Here is a 13,388-nt window from a genome sequence, read left to right as displayed (position 1 = left end):
CACATCCCCAATACGGTCATTTGTAAATAGGCCTTTGACGCGTTTGCAACGGCCAACCCTCGATTTTTGGCCGACGTTCAAGGGTTAGACCCACCCGAGATCTCGTTAGCGGGCGTGGCCGGCCAGGGTCCCGGTCTGATGGAGATCTCTGGCACGCTAAGATACAGGGGTCCACGCGCCGCGCTTCAGGGGCCCCAGCTGCTTTCGGGCGCGGGGGGCTGGCGTGGCTGGGTCCAGGAAACGCGATTTGCGTGTAAATTGGAGGGGTTCATCTCATTAACTTTTAAAGACGATAATCTGTAGATACCCAAGTCTTCTCGATTGATCATGGAGTATGGGCGAATTGCCGCCCTGCGTTGCCATTGATCCCCAAATACCCGACTGACTGCTCGATCCCCCCCCGCCTATATGGAATAAAAACATCAAACGCAGTAGCCATGCACAACCCGTCCCCAAAACACCGTCATTGACAATGTACATGAATGGGTATCACCACTCTGCTCTGCCTGCTTGTTTCCCCGAAAGATATGCCCTAAGCCAGACCAGAAACTCCTCTAGAGTCCACGAGTGACCCAGTCCGGAGCCAACCCCAAGACATTGGAAACCCCGAAGTAATAAAAAAACGAGACATAAAACAAACCCAAAAAAACATGACGAAAATACAGGCCTGCCCTAATGCCCGGGGCGGCCACACCCAAGGATAGTCGATGAAATCAATGAATAAACGCCAACCCTCCTTTTCCATTGATTAACCCCCGCGCTCCATCCCAATGCATTGTTCCAACCCCGAATGCGCCTCCTTCCAGCTCCTTCGTCGGCGAGTCACCTTCTCTTTCTCATCTCCAATACATCCGTTCTGGTCCCATCGCTCAATTCATGTCAGTTGCATACAGCTCCTGGTTGACTCGGAACGGCTTCGAGAAGTCGGTTTGCATGTCCTCCATCGGAAACATCATCGCCTCGTTCGTATACAGGTTCATGTCGGGCGAGGCCCAGTTATCCATGCCAAAGTGGTCCACACCGTAGACAATCTCGTTGTCGAGCGACTGCAGGTGCAGGTCGATGTTGATCATCGCGCCTTCGGTAATGTCGCTATTCTCCTCCGACGGCCCGCTGTACTTGCTCGAGGGCGTGTCGTTGGGCGTGAGCGATCGATACATGCTAAAGTCCGTCACGAACGTCCCATTGACCGTATCCAGCTGGGGACCAAGGCCCGCGAAGAGGTGCTGCGGGTCAACCGTCGAGTTCGTCCACGGGTCGTCGGCTAGAATCTGGGGGGTTCCAGCCCCTTGTTTGGCCATCGCGTTCCTGCCAGGAGTGCCAACGGTTTCGCCCGCCTTGGCCCCTGCCGCGCTGCCCTGTCGCTGCATGGATCCGCCCCGGGACATCGGTGGTGCTCCGGGCTTTTGGCCCTGCTTCGAGGGGTTGATGCTCATCGGCGCCGCCGCCGGGGTCGAGACAGCCGAGACACCCGGGCCGCTCGATTTCGGCAGCGCCTTGGGGTTGCCCTGGGGATCCAGTCCGAAGGCGGCAGCCATGTGCTCCTGCACAAAGGCTTGCGGATTCTCATATGGCCTGATATGTTCCTCCTGGAGATGCATATTGCGCGCTTCCTCGGTCAAGAATCCCACCGAATTCATCTCGCAGTCAGCTTCCGGACACGTCAGTTTGGGCGGCTCCGGCTTCCTGACAGCCACGGGGGACGGAACGTTAACCTGAGGCGATGCTGAGCTGGGCGTGTGTTGTTGGACCACCGGCGGTGAGGCATGGGCCGCTGCCGTCTTGGCCTTCTTGCGGGCAGGCATCACCAAGTCGTTCCGCGTAACACGCTGCTCGCCATAGTATTCTGGGTTTCCAGCGCCCGCAGGCGACTTCTGGGCGCCAAACTGGAACGGCGGCTGCGACGTCGTTGGTGCCGCTGGAGCCTGCGCCGTCTTGCCGGCCGTCCGGTTCTGCGCCTGCTTGAGAGCCTGGGTCTGTTTCTCCAAGTTTGCAGCGCTCAAGGGCGACGGCTGCGGCGGGACTTGGGTTGCCGCTTGGGCTCCGCCCCCTGCTGCTTCTTGGGCCGCCGATCTCTTGAACACCTCCATATCCTGCAGCATGCTGTCCATCATGGAGATGTACGGATCCAACTCCTCCTTGGTTATGGTTAACGAATCCGATAGCTGGGACATGCGATCGGTGTCGGCAAACTGTTTGGCCACCTTGGAGCGCTAGAATAGCTGTTAGCAAAACTATCAAACCTGGTAGCCACCCGGGGGGGGGGGGGTAAGAGAAGCAAGCACGTACGATCTTAAAGTACATTCTAGCCCGTGAGTCGTCTTTGGTTTGATGGTACCACCTTGCGATCCCGGCTCGGATCTGTTTGAGCTTCTCAGAGGCCTGGACAATCTTGGCGCGAGTCTCATTGAGTGCTGCTGGTGACATTGTTATCCCAGCACCTTGCTGTTGCGCTTCCTGGAGCCCTAGTTCATCGAGCGCCAGCCGGTGGCCCTCGAAAGCAAGGTTTTTCAATCGGGCAACCGTCTCAGGCGGCGCCGGCGGCACTTGACGAATCCGCATCGCAATCGCTCTTTGTTGCTCTGGCGTTAGCTTTGCCAGCTGCTCCGGGTTTATTCTTGCGAGTTGCTCTGGCGGAAGCTTCATAAGTTGCTCCAAGGTCGGCTTTGAGCCCGAGGGAACAGGCCGGGCTTCCGGTTGGGGAGCGGGTCGCTGTACAGCACCGCTCGACTGGCCCGACACATCGTCCACGTCATCCTGATGTGGTCGCTTCAAATTCTTCCCTGCCGTCGAAGGTGACGGGTTCGGGGGCGGCGGTCGTGCAGCTTTCGCAGGAGGGGGCGGCGCGTCCGCTGCCGGAGTGGTCACGGGCTTCGGCTGAGCAGCCTGGTGCTGGACTCCCATCAGTGGGCTCGGCTTCGGCGGCGCGGTGACGCCACCCTGCTGGCTCGCTGGAGATTGAGACACCGGGACACCTGGTTTCTGGGGCCCGCCAGAGAGGTTCATGTTGCCCCGTTGCTGGGCTTGGTTGTACTGCTCCCAAGCTCTCCTAGCCATGAGATCCCGCTTGAATTTCCTAACAAAATCCGCCACAGCTTCATCTGACATAGTTTGAAACTGGGGATTCCTCCGCGCGCTTTCGATATCCTGACGAGACACCTGCGAGATGTTAGGTGGGTATGAAAATCCCGGGGGCAATGCCGGCGGCTGGGAGCCTGGCTGCTGAGGAACAGGGCCATTCGAGCCCTGAGGAGTTCCTGTCGGCGCCGCCTGCGGTCTCCTATCCCATGCCTGCTTAAACTGGCCTATTTGTAACTGATACAGCCGGGTTAGCAGTGGTTGGGGGGCGACGTTGGGGTTGGCATTAAGGAACTGTCGAAGTTGGGCCCATCGCCGCGTCTCGGCCGGTACCATGGTGCGAAATTGTGCCAAGATCTGAGCAGGCACATCCATGTTGCCCATTGCTGCTCGGCCCTGCGGGGATTGAGCGTAGGCGTAAAATTGGGGGTCCCCGTTTGCAGGTAGTTGCTTATGTTGTTGCATCGCTGCGGGCTGACCCATCGACTGCATCGCGCCGTTGCCTTTCTGGTTTGGGTCGAGAACGGCGGCCTGGTTAGGGCCGCCCATCGCATTAGGTTGGGAGGCCCCTGGAATGCCGGACATCAAGCCTGCCTTGGGGCCTTGGAAGCCGTTGTTGGCCGCGCGGTCTTGCTGCAATTTGGCATAAAAGTTCCTCATGGCGTCGTTGGTGTTGAGGTTTGGCGCCATCCCAACAGCCATAGCCGGGTCGTTCATGTTTCCTTGCAGCGAGACCGGCCGCGTGTTGTTCTGATGGTTGAACTGCGGGTTGAGAGTGGCCGCCATGGGCTGGTTTCCCTGGTTAACGGCGTGTTGCACGTTGCCTTGGCCCATATTCAAAGGCGGCTGTCGCATGGGCGCGTTGAGCGTGTTCATCGCCGGACTTTGGGAAACCTGGGCGGGGTGGTTTGGCGTCGGCATTGCCCCTGCTTGGTTAGGCATAGCCCCTGCTTGACCAGGCATAGGCCGGCCGCCGACCGCCCGCGCTCCCATCGGACCCTGGACTTGGGCAGCCGTAGGGTCCACATTCGGCTGCATGCCGAACGGTTGCCCCTGGGGCACTCGCGGTGTCTGATTCGGCCCCTGCTGGTTGCCCGGCGTGGGCATGCCAGCCATTGCACCCTGCGTGACGCTGCGGCCCGCAGCGGTACTGGCGGGAACCACCGTTTGCCCGGCTAGCTGCGCACGTACGCCCATCTGGTGCTCGTTGCGGATATCGTCCATGTTTGGGGCGAAGGTTTGGCCATCAGGCATTACCGACTGTCGACCCAAATTCATGAGGGCGGGGTTCATCTGGCCCTGGTGCGTTGACGGAGGCATCGCGTTGGTCGGCATCCCTGGGCGCTGTTGTTGCTGCTGATGTTGTTGTTGTTGTTGCTGCTGCTGCTGCTGCTGCTGCTGCTGCTGTTGTTGTTGTTGTTGTTGTTGTTGTTGCAGCATGTTTCTCTGGGCGGAGGCGCGCAGTTGTCCGAGGGCACTATTCTGGTAGAAGGTAAAAACAGGGTCCTTGCCTTGGGTAGCGTATTCTTGTAACTGATTCGCCGTCATCCTCTGCTGTAGGATTTGTCGGATATGGTTTTTTTGCGCCTCGTCGGCTGCGCCCATCATCTTCACAGCTACGTTATTGACTCTCATTTTGTCCGCCTGGTTTAATTGCGCAAGGGGATCGAGTTGAAATAGGTTCGGTTGCCGCGCCTGTGCCATCTGTTGCAACTGGTATTGGCGTTGATCCGGCCGGGTCTGGAGGATACCTGCTGTCGGCATTCCTATGCCTAACGGCTGAGGTTGCTGAGGCATGACGGGGACTTGCATCGGGTTCTGCATCGGCTGGAATCCATGTTGGGGTTGGCCCAAGCCTCTTGCTGCCATCTGGTTCATCATCATCTGCTGTTGCTGCTGCTGTTGTTGTTGCCGCTGTTGTTGCGCAGCCTGCAGTTGAGCTTGCCTCACAGCATCGCTGTTCACGTGGTTTTGAAGATCCGGCGCGTGTCCCTGTCGTCGTTTGACCATCTCCCCTATCCTCGCTGCCATAGCGTGCTCGTACGATTGCTACGTCCGTGTCAGATCGAATTGCTCCTAGTTTGAAAGTAATGGAGAAGTGCGCACCTTGTCCGGCGACTGTAAGTACAACTTCTTCTCGAAATCCATTGTCGTCATGCAGATCTTCTGCCACTCGTTGTTAGGGAAGGCTAAGATGGAATTGGACACCCTAAGAACTATTAGCGGGTCTCCACGGCTTCATCATGAGTGCCACAAGCCGAGGTCAAACACAGCAGCAATCGGAGCGGGGTTCGACTTGAAATAGGGGGGGGGGGGGGGGGGATGATCCGTACAGGTTACTAGTTTTCGCGAAACGATCACTGATGTTGACTTGGGATTGCCACGAACCAGCAACCGCGGCGCCCATGCTCTGCATCAGGTTGTTGTAGATTAGAGTCTGAAATTGTTTATTTTGCGTCTGTGGCTGTTGTTGCTGTTGATGCTGTTGCTGTTGTTGTTGCTGGTGCTGTTGCTGCGCTTGTTGTTGCTGCGCCTGTTGTTGCAACATCATCATTTGGCCGTTCATGGCCATCTGCGACATATTGCCGGCCATGGCCGCGGAATCGTGGTGATAAAGCGTATGGCAGCGTGGAGCTGCAACTCAGCACAACCGCGGCGCCTCGAGGCGGGCCGAGTGACCAACTGGGTCAGGCCAGTCAAGGGCTCGCGAGCGAAGTACAAGAACCCGTTGCGGGAGATGGATCGATTGAATCGTTCACAGGTGAAGGTCCGAAACGAATGGGTTGGGGAGTCGTCTGCGCAGCGATCGCATCTGTTTCGACGGCGAAATCTCTGGGAAAGCAAGGGGTTGAGGCGGGTATAGAAAAGAAGAAAGTCGGTCGGTCGGGTTCCGGAGCGTGGCAGCGAACCAGTCGGTGGATGATGGGTGATGAGGGTCGCACTGGCGACCGAAAAGCCTAAAACCAAAAGGTGACTCGGCGGAAAGGCGGGTCGAGAAAGGTAGGTAATTAAGATGAGGTGTGAGAGCACACCACAGAGGACGGATGGTGGTTGTAAAGGAAAAGGGACAGGTGAAGCAAAGCTTGGGGTGCGAGTTTGCGGGTACCTGGGCGGCGTGAAGTGGGAGGGAAACGATGGAAGCGGAATGGGGAAGAGAACGACGGGACCTGGCGCGAGGATGTGGGCTGCAATCGCCAAGCCTGCCTGCTGGGCGGTTAAGTGGGTCCACGCCCAAGAGCCAAGACCAAAAATGGCGGCCAAGACTAAACCTTGTCTGTCGCAGCCGGAAGCTGAAGTGAAGTGTGAACGACAGTGCTGGATTAGGGATTAGGGAGCGCAGTTTGTGTGTGCAAGTGGTTTTTTGCCCTCGTACACAGCAGCATCTAGGGGGCGGCGGATTATATATGATATCCGTGTGCATGGGGGAACCTGGCTGACGTATTCTCGAATCTCGATGCAGCGGGGACATACATGCGTAGGTTGAGGTTCTTTGCTCTCGCGCCTCTGGCACGGGGCGGAAATGTCTGGGCCCTGATGCCATTCCATGGAAGAAGAGCCCGAGGTGAGTTGGTATTACGCACATACATACCGATCTCAGGAAGCAGCTAGAATGCATATCGGGCCAGTGATGCTTTGGTGGGTTCTACGAAGCAAATCGACCAGACAAGTATGGGTGGGGAGAGAGAACCCAAGGAAGAAGGAGGGTATTATGAGACAGACATGGGTGGCGAGGAGTTTATGATTTGGTGCGCAGGGGAGTTGCAAGTCGGCGGGGTGGCTCGTGGCCTTGCAGCGACACATCAACACCTCACCTCAACACCACCACCACCGGCTTGGGCTTTTTCAGCACGGGGTCCGTCGCATTTCTAAGGTACCTAGTTAATTATGGAGGTCCGCCGAGCACTACTCGAAAATATATATAAAACACTCGATTTTTTTAATCGTTAACGAATAGTTTTCTTTTTTCCCCTTTCCATTTGCATTTCCCGGATGCTTTTGCCTAGTTTCGCACACAAGGCAGTCAGTCAAATGGCCGGAGCGAATGAGGCTGAAGGTGGTCATCCTCCAGCACCTGGTGTCTCCCCCCCCGCCAAAATTTCAAATGTCCCGGTTTTCTGACCTTGCCCATCTCACCGAGAGTTCTGTTTTCTTATTTCCATCCATTGCCAGCAGCAGCCTTGCCCAACCCAGAGACCGCCTTGCATCATGAGTTGTGCCCGGCGTTCCTCGACAACACCGCCGTCCTGGCGAAATGAGGGTGCAATTCTTGTCGCTCGCCCGACTCCGACTCCATCCAGCGGTTGGGATCAGAGCCAGGATAACCCTGGCTCAGCCACGCATCGATCCACTCGCCGCCAAACCACAAACCTGTTCCACAAACCTATTCTAGCCCCGTGGTGGTCCTAGGACTATTGGTCGAGCGACGGGCGACGAAAGATTTGGATGACTAGCTTTTTCTTTTTTATTCTGCTGTATAGAACAAACAAACGATAAGATACGCGAACTATCGCAATGCCCGCTCTCGCCATTTTGGCGCGAAACCAGAGGATCCCACTCTTCAAACGTTGCAAAGGCTCAGCATCCTCCTGTCAGACATGGCAGGGGACCACCCCGCTAGCAACGGTCTTGGGCTGTCTGTGCGCAGGCTGCGGGTCCAAAACAAAGCTTGGATGGATTTGAGATGCGTCACATTGTTGGTGCTCTCTGCTGCCTTCCTTCGCTGCCCTCACAATGTGAGCAAAAGCCCTCCGCCCCCTCGAGGACCAGAGATGGGCAGACGAGCCAGGCTTCCAAATAACCAGTTACAACTAAAATGCGTGGAAATTCCCCACGCAAATCTATCTAGAGAAGCGAGGCCTTCCATGAACGGGAAATGGTGTCCTCGGCACCCGTCCCAAATCCTTCCGGCAATTCAACATCCCCAATCCTTGTCCACCAACAGCATTTGGCCGCTCTATCCTGCCCTTTATGGAATCCTAGTTTGAGCATTAACAATACACGCTGCTGCATAGATACTATTCTAGTTGTCTTTAGGATTCGCATGCTAGAGGGGGGCAACCGACCGGTTTTTTTTGCAGAACCGAAACTCAAATCGGAGCGCCGTGATGGTTCGCTTTTCGTTGCAAACCGCTTCTTGGTGACCACCAACCCACCCGTATTCAGCAAGCGGGCTGCAAGCAAGTCTTCGGGCAGCTCAATGTGCAACACCACCACCCAAATTCGGGGCTTGAAATCTGCGACTTGTCCCTGAGACACAGCCAAAAAAAAAAAAAAAAAAAACCAGAGATAAGAGTTCACGCAATTTGACCCATCGCGACGGCCTGCCCGGCTGTATTCCAACTGGACCGAGTTCCACGGGACAAGTCTCGTGTCCTCAACGCCCTGCAGGACATGGCCCCTTTCGCCGCACGCCTTGCTCTCGATTAACTATCGTCGCACGCAAGGCTGCGCTTGCTTCCCCTCGCCCAATTTTTTTTTTTTAATTACAGGGTCGGGCACAGGGCAAACAGTCGGGAGGTTGAGGTGAGGTCCTGCCTGCCTGCTCTTGTCCCCTTGCCCCCCGTCGCGTCGCTGTTGGTTGGCGATTTGCTGGTGGAGGTGGGAGGTGGGCTCGCCCCCCCGTTGGCCAGATACACGCCGCTCTTCTCTCTCCCTCTTTCTCAACACCACACCGCCCGACATGGATGGGTAAATACCCGCAGAGCACGGTTTCGAGCACGAGGCTACAAGACCCGCAACAAACCTTGAGCTTGTCATGTCATGTCATCCGCAATTTATTTCCCGCGATCCACAAATCATTCATAATCCATCCAGCCATCATGCCCATCCATACCAACCCCCTTCCAAAAGCCCGGTCTCAACCATATGTCACCATCAATGGCCAGCAAGCACCTCATGAACATTTCGGGCCAGGAACGGTTACGGAAGTCGGATAACCCCCCTTCCCAAACGAAAAAGTAGGGTTGCATACATCGAAGATCAGGGCCAGGGGGTTCTCGACCCTCCCTCTGAACACTAGACTAGCAGCTTGCTCCCGTTCAAGAAGGGAAAGACAAGGGGATAGAAAAGCAGCGCCAGCCCCAAATCGGGGGGGATTTCAGCAGCAGCAGCAGCAGCCGTCGCAGCCAGCAGCAGCAACCAGCAACACCACCCACAGCCAAGCACCAAGCAGCGGCGGCGAACAAGAAAGCTGTAACACGGCGCTTGTCCGCTTCTGGCCGCGCGCGGCGGGCGTGCTGTGCTGCGAAGGGGGGGGCCTGCGACTCCCCTCCCCCCTTCCCCCCTGTCTCCCGTGGCTTATCCGCCCCTGTCTGACCAATGAGTGCGTCCGGCCGGCCATCGGGGCCCATCGGGGGGTGGGGTGCGTGATCGGGAAATCCCTGCAAACCGGCTCGGGGCGGGTGACGAGAATAGCAATTGCGTGAGACGGCGGGCCACTCTGCTCTGTTGCTTGTGATGTTGCTTGTTTTGGAAAGGGCTTTCCATCTGTTGGGGATTTTTTTTTGGTTTGTATCTGCTTTTTGCTGTGTGCTGCTGCTACCTTTGTGATTAGTTGCTGCCGGGAAGGGGAGTTGTTGGATTTGCGTTGGTGACGGGACCGGGTTGCTGGTGAAATTCGGGACGGGATGGAACGCGGGGAATCGTTGGTGGGTTGTTGGCCGCCACCTCCCCTCCCCCTTCCTCTCTCAGACAAGACAGCGGGGGGATCCAAGCGATTGGCTCCAACCGTCGCAACCGTCGAAGCTTTCCAGATCCGCGCGACAGCTCGCCCCACATCTCGACGATCATACAGAGGACAGACGTGCAGGCGTGCTTGGTGAAGAAGCCCAATGGGAGATTTCCTTTGGGTGGCGGTTTTGGAATTGCGCGGTGATTTCCCTTGCCTCTTTTGATGAGTTGACACATGAGGGGACTCCCAAACGGGAGACGCCTCTCGATTTCCTCCCGACTTGTGCCTATGATCGTCTCAATCTCCGGGGATCGGGTTTCTCCGTCTGGCCCGTCTCTCGTCTGGACGCCTCAGCACAGCCGTGTCCAGGGAGCCCAGAGACCAGCTACACGGGCAGCTTTGGTGTCGTGGGGGCAGGACAAACTACGCTCAAAGGTTTGAAACGGCCAGCTTTGGCCCGGAGCTCGCAGGGATGACTTGAATAATACCTACCCAGCACAAGCGAATGCTATAGTTATCCTGTCCTCGAAAAGTCAGCGGCGAAACCGACCAGTGTTCAGCTCACCTGAATGCTCGGAATGGCAGGCGCCTGGAAATTTGCCACCTGTGCGCCTCCGAGGTTACACGCGACGCTGCTACTCGACGGTCCGTCGGCCTCGCAGTAGGGAGCTGAACCGGGCCCAGCAAAAGCAAGGCTGACAAGCGACGCTGGAAGTATGCAGCTGACTGGCCATGTGAGGGCGCGGTCGTGGGCGTGGATTGCGCAACGGTGCATTCATACAAACCAAACCCTAAATCTGACAACACACACACGTATTATGGTAGATGTATGCAGGTGTGTGCTGTGTATGGATGTAGTACCACCACGAGTCATCCGGCAAACGAGACATCCGTCAGTGTCATCATGGCTCTGCAAGTCAGCGAGAGCGTGACTGCAGCAAGACCGCGGCAGAGAGTCATTCGTTCGCGATGCGGCCCTAAAATGAAACGGCAGTAGCACGAAGTAGGTTATTTCGGCGAAAGGTGTTGGGAAATAACCTCAATTCCATTCCATCTCCCACCCTCCCCCCCCCCAGGTCTTGATGGTGGCTGGCCGATAAATCGAAGACCCGGGGAGATGGGCAGGGTTAGGTGGTGGTTGGGCGGCCCCTGCCTGCTGAAGCTTTCATCAACTTTCCATTGAACCTTCAACTGCCAGTGAGCTCCAGTGGCGTGAGTGACCCAACTCGGAGCAGATTGTGGCTCGTGTGTGGGATGCCAAGATTAGTGGGGCGCATTAGCATTAATGGGTCATTGATTGGCTGAGCGGCAGTTAAGTTGTCATTCATCCCCACTTCTGCCTCTTTGCGCTTCGTCTCTTTCTCGTGCTTTTTCACCATGTTAAAGTCCATTGGTGAACGTCCAACATATTCGTACAATACAACTTGAAGTTAGCTTTTATGGAGCAACCATATCCAAGGTAACCATGGTGCCTTCATGTATCCACGACACCAAAGGAACCCTCACAGCCACGTCTCCCAGCCAGGAGAAGCTAACTGACTGGCCCCACCTGGCACAGCTCAAGTGGGACCATCCTGTGAAAGTCTCCGCAGCATAGTGTGCAAGGAGTGAGCTCTGTGTGGTGCATTCGTGTGGTGGTGCGTGTGGACTTCCAGGTTGACCCCACGTCGATGATCAAGAGGAACCTACCTAGCCTACCTAACCAGGCAACTGGCACGGGATGGCTTCCTCCCCCTCGATGCAAAGAAATATCCCGAGGCTGGGTAACCGAATCTTCCCCACGTTGTATTTTCTGCAGGCAGTTGGGGGTTCGATCAACTCACGACCTCTATTCACTTCCACTTTGTGTGCGTCGCGAGTTGCTCGTGTGACTTTGACGACGGCGTCAAGATCAGGTTCAAGATCAAGTTCAAGTTCTACTTCAAGTTCTCCCTCAACTTCAACTCGCATCCTCTTGCCTCGACGTTGTTATTCTTCAACAATCACCACACCCGCACCCCCATCCGCACTCGCATCTGCCCCTCCAACTCCATCTCCAACTTCACCCGCATCCGCATCCTCTGCCGCTGCCGCTGCCAGCCGAGGTACCGTCAAGAACAAGATGGCTCCCTCCAAGTCTGCCCTCGAGTTCCTCGACTTTGTCAATGCCTCGCCGACGCGTACGTTGCCCTTCTTCTTGTCGTTGACTAGCTCTTAAATACCATCGCCGAGGTTGCGCGACACTTTGAGCTAACCTCCGCTACTAGCCTACCATGCCGTCGCCGAAGCCGCCGCCCTCCTCGATACCGCAGGCTTCACCAAGATCCAGGAGCGCGACAACTGGGCCTCGATCGTCAAGCCCGGTGGCAAGTACTACACGACCCGCAATAGCTCCTCGGTCGTGGCCTTTACCGTCGGCGCGCAGTGGAAGTCGGGCAATCCAATTGCCATGGTTGGCGCCCACACAGACTCTCCGTGCCTCCGGATCAAGCCCAACAGCAAGCGCACTGCGAACGGTTACTTACAGGTTGGCGTCGAAACATATGGCGGCGGTATCTGGCACAGCTGGTTCGACCGTGACCTGAGCGTGGCGGGCCGTGTTCTGGTGCGTGAGGGCGAAGGTGAGGGTAAGTTCGTGCAGAAGCTGGTCAAGGTCGACAAGCCGATTCTGAGGATTCCGACTCTGGCCATCCACCTGCACCGGCAGACCAACTTCGACCCCAATAAGGAAGACGAGATGCTGCCCATCGCCGGACTGGCCGCGGCGGAGCTGAACAAGACGGCCGAGGCCGAGACGGGATCGGAGGGCGACTTCCAGCCCCTGGCGGCGATGCCCGAGCGCCACCACCCGGCCTTCCTCTCTCTCGTGGCCGAACATGCCGGCGTCGACGTCTCCCAAATCGTCGACTTCGAGCTCATCCTCTACGACACCCAAAAGTCGTGCCTCGGCGGACTCAACGACGAGTTCATCCTCTCGGCCCGCCTCGACAACCTCAACATGACCTTCTGCAGCGTCAAAGGCATCATCTCCTCTGTCGAATCCGCCCCCCTCGACAAGGACTCCACCATCCGCCTGGTCGCCTGCTTCGACCACGAGGAGATCGGCTCCCTCTCGGCCCACGGCGCGGACTCCAACCTCCTCCCGGCCATCCTCCGCCGCCTGTCCGTCCTACCCGGAAACAGCAAAGACACCACCCCCTCCGCCTCGGACCTCGCCGCCTCCACAGCCTTCGAGCAAACCTGCGCAACCTCTTTCCTCCTCTCCGCCGACATGGCCCACGCCGTGCACCCCAACTACTCCGCCAAATACGAACGACAACACACCCCCGCCATCAACGCGGGCCCCGTCATCAAGATCAACGCCAACCAGCGCTACGCCACCAACTCGCCCGGCATCGTCCTCGTCCAGGAGGTCGCCCGCGCCGCCCGCGTGCCCCTTCAGCTGTTCGTGGTCAAGAACGACTCCCCCTGCGGCAGCACCATCGGGCCCATGCTGTCGGCGAAGTTGGGGTTGAGGACGCTGGATATGGGGAATCCCCAGCTGAGCATGCATAGTATTCGGGAGATGGGCGGCGCGGGGGATGTGGAGAGTGCTGTGCGGCTGTTTGAGGCGTTTTTGGGACGGTTTGGGGAGTTGGAGGGGAGGATTTTGGTGGATTGA

The 13,388-nt window shown here is 57.1% G+C and overlaps 2 protein-coding genes across 2 annotated transcripts; one reads left to right on the top strand and one right to left on the bottom strand.

Annotated features, from left to right (window-relative positions):
• Positions 1-869: 869 nt before the first annotated feature.
• F5144DRAFT_493996 (uncharacterized protein) lies at positions 870-5,671 on the bottom strand (the record flags this gene model as incomplete). Its single annotated transcript, XM_066786013.1, has 7 exons — positions 870-2,213; positions 2,290-3,076; positions 3,158-3,972; positions 4,057-4,665; positions 4,885-5,127; positions 5,185-5,294; positions 5,419-5,671. 7 exons carry the CDS (start codon positions 5,669-5,671, stop codon positions 870-872), a joined length of 4,161 nt encoding a protein of 1,386 aa, XP_066641089.1.
• Positions 5,672-11,849: 6,178 nt separating this feature from the next.
• F5144DRAFT_494126 (peptidase M18) lies at positions 11,850-13,388 on the top strand (the record flags this gene model as incomplete). The annotated part of the gene is made up of 2 exons (XM_066786020.1): positions 11,850-11,907; positions 11,995-13,388. The coding sequence occupies 2 exons, from the start codon at positions 11,850-11,852 to the stop codon at positions 13,386-13,388; spliced, it is 1,452 nt and encodes a 483-aa protein (XP_066641088.1).

Source organism: Chaetomium tenue, assembly GCF_020726465.1.
Source record: "Chaetomium tenue strain MPI-SDFR-AT-0079 chromosome Unknown F5144scaffold_5, whole genome shotgun sequence".
Classification (NCBI taxonomy): Eukaryota; Fungi; Ascomycota; class Sordariomycetes; order Sordariales; family Chaetomiaceae; genus Chaetomium; species Chaetomium tenue.
Note: the sequence above shows the minus strand (reverse complement) of the source record. Positions and strands in the feature narration are given on the sequence as shown.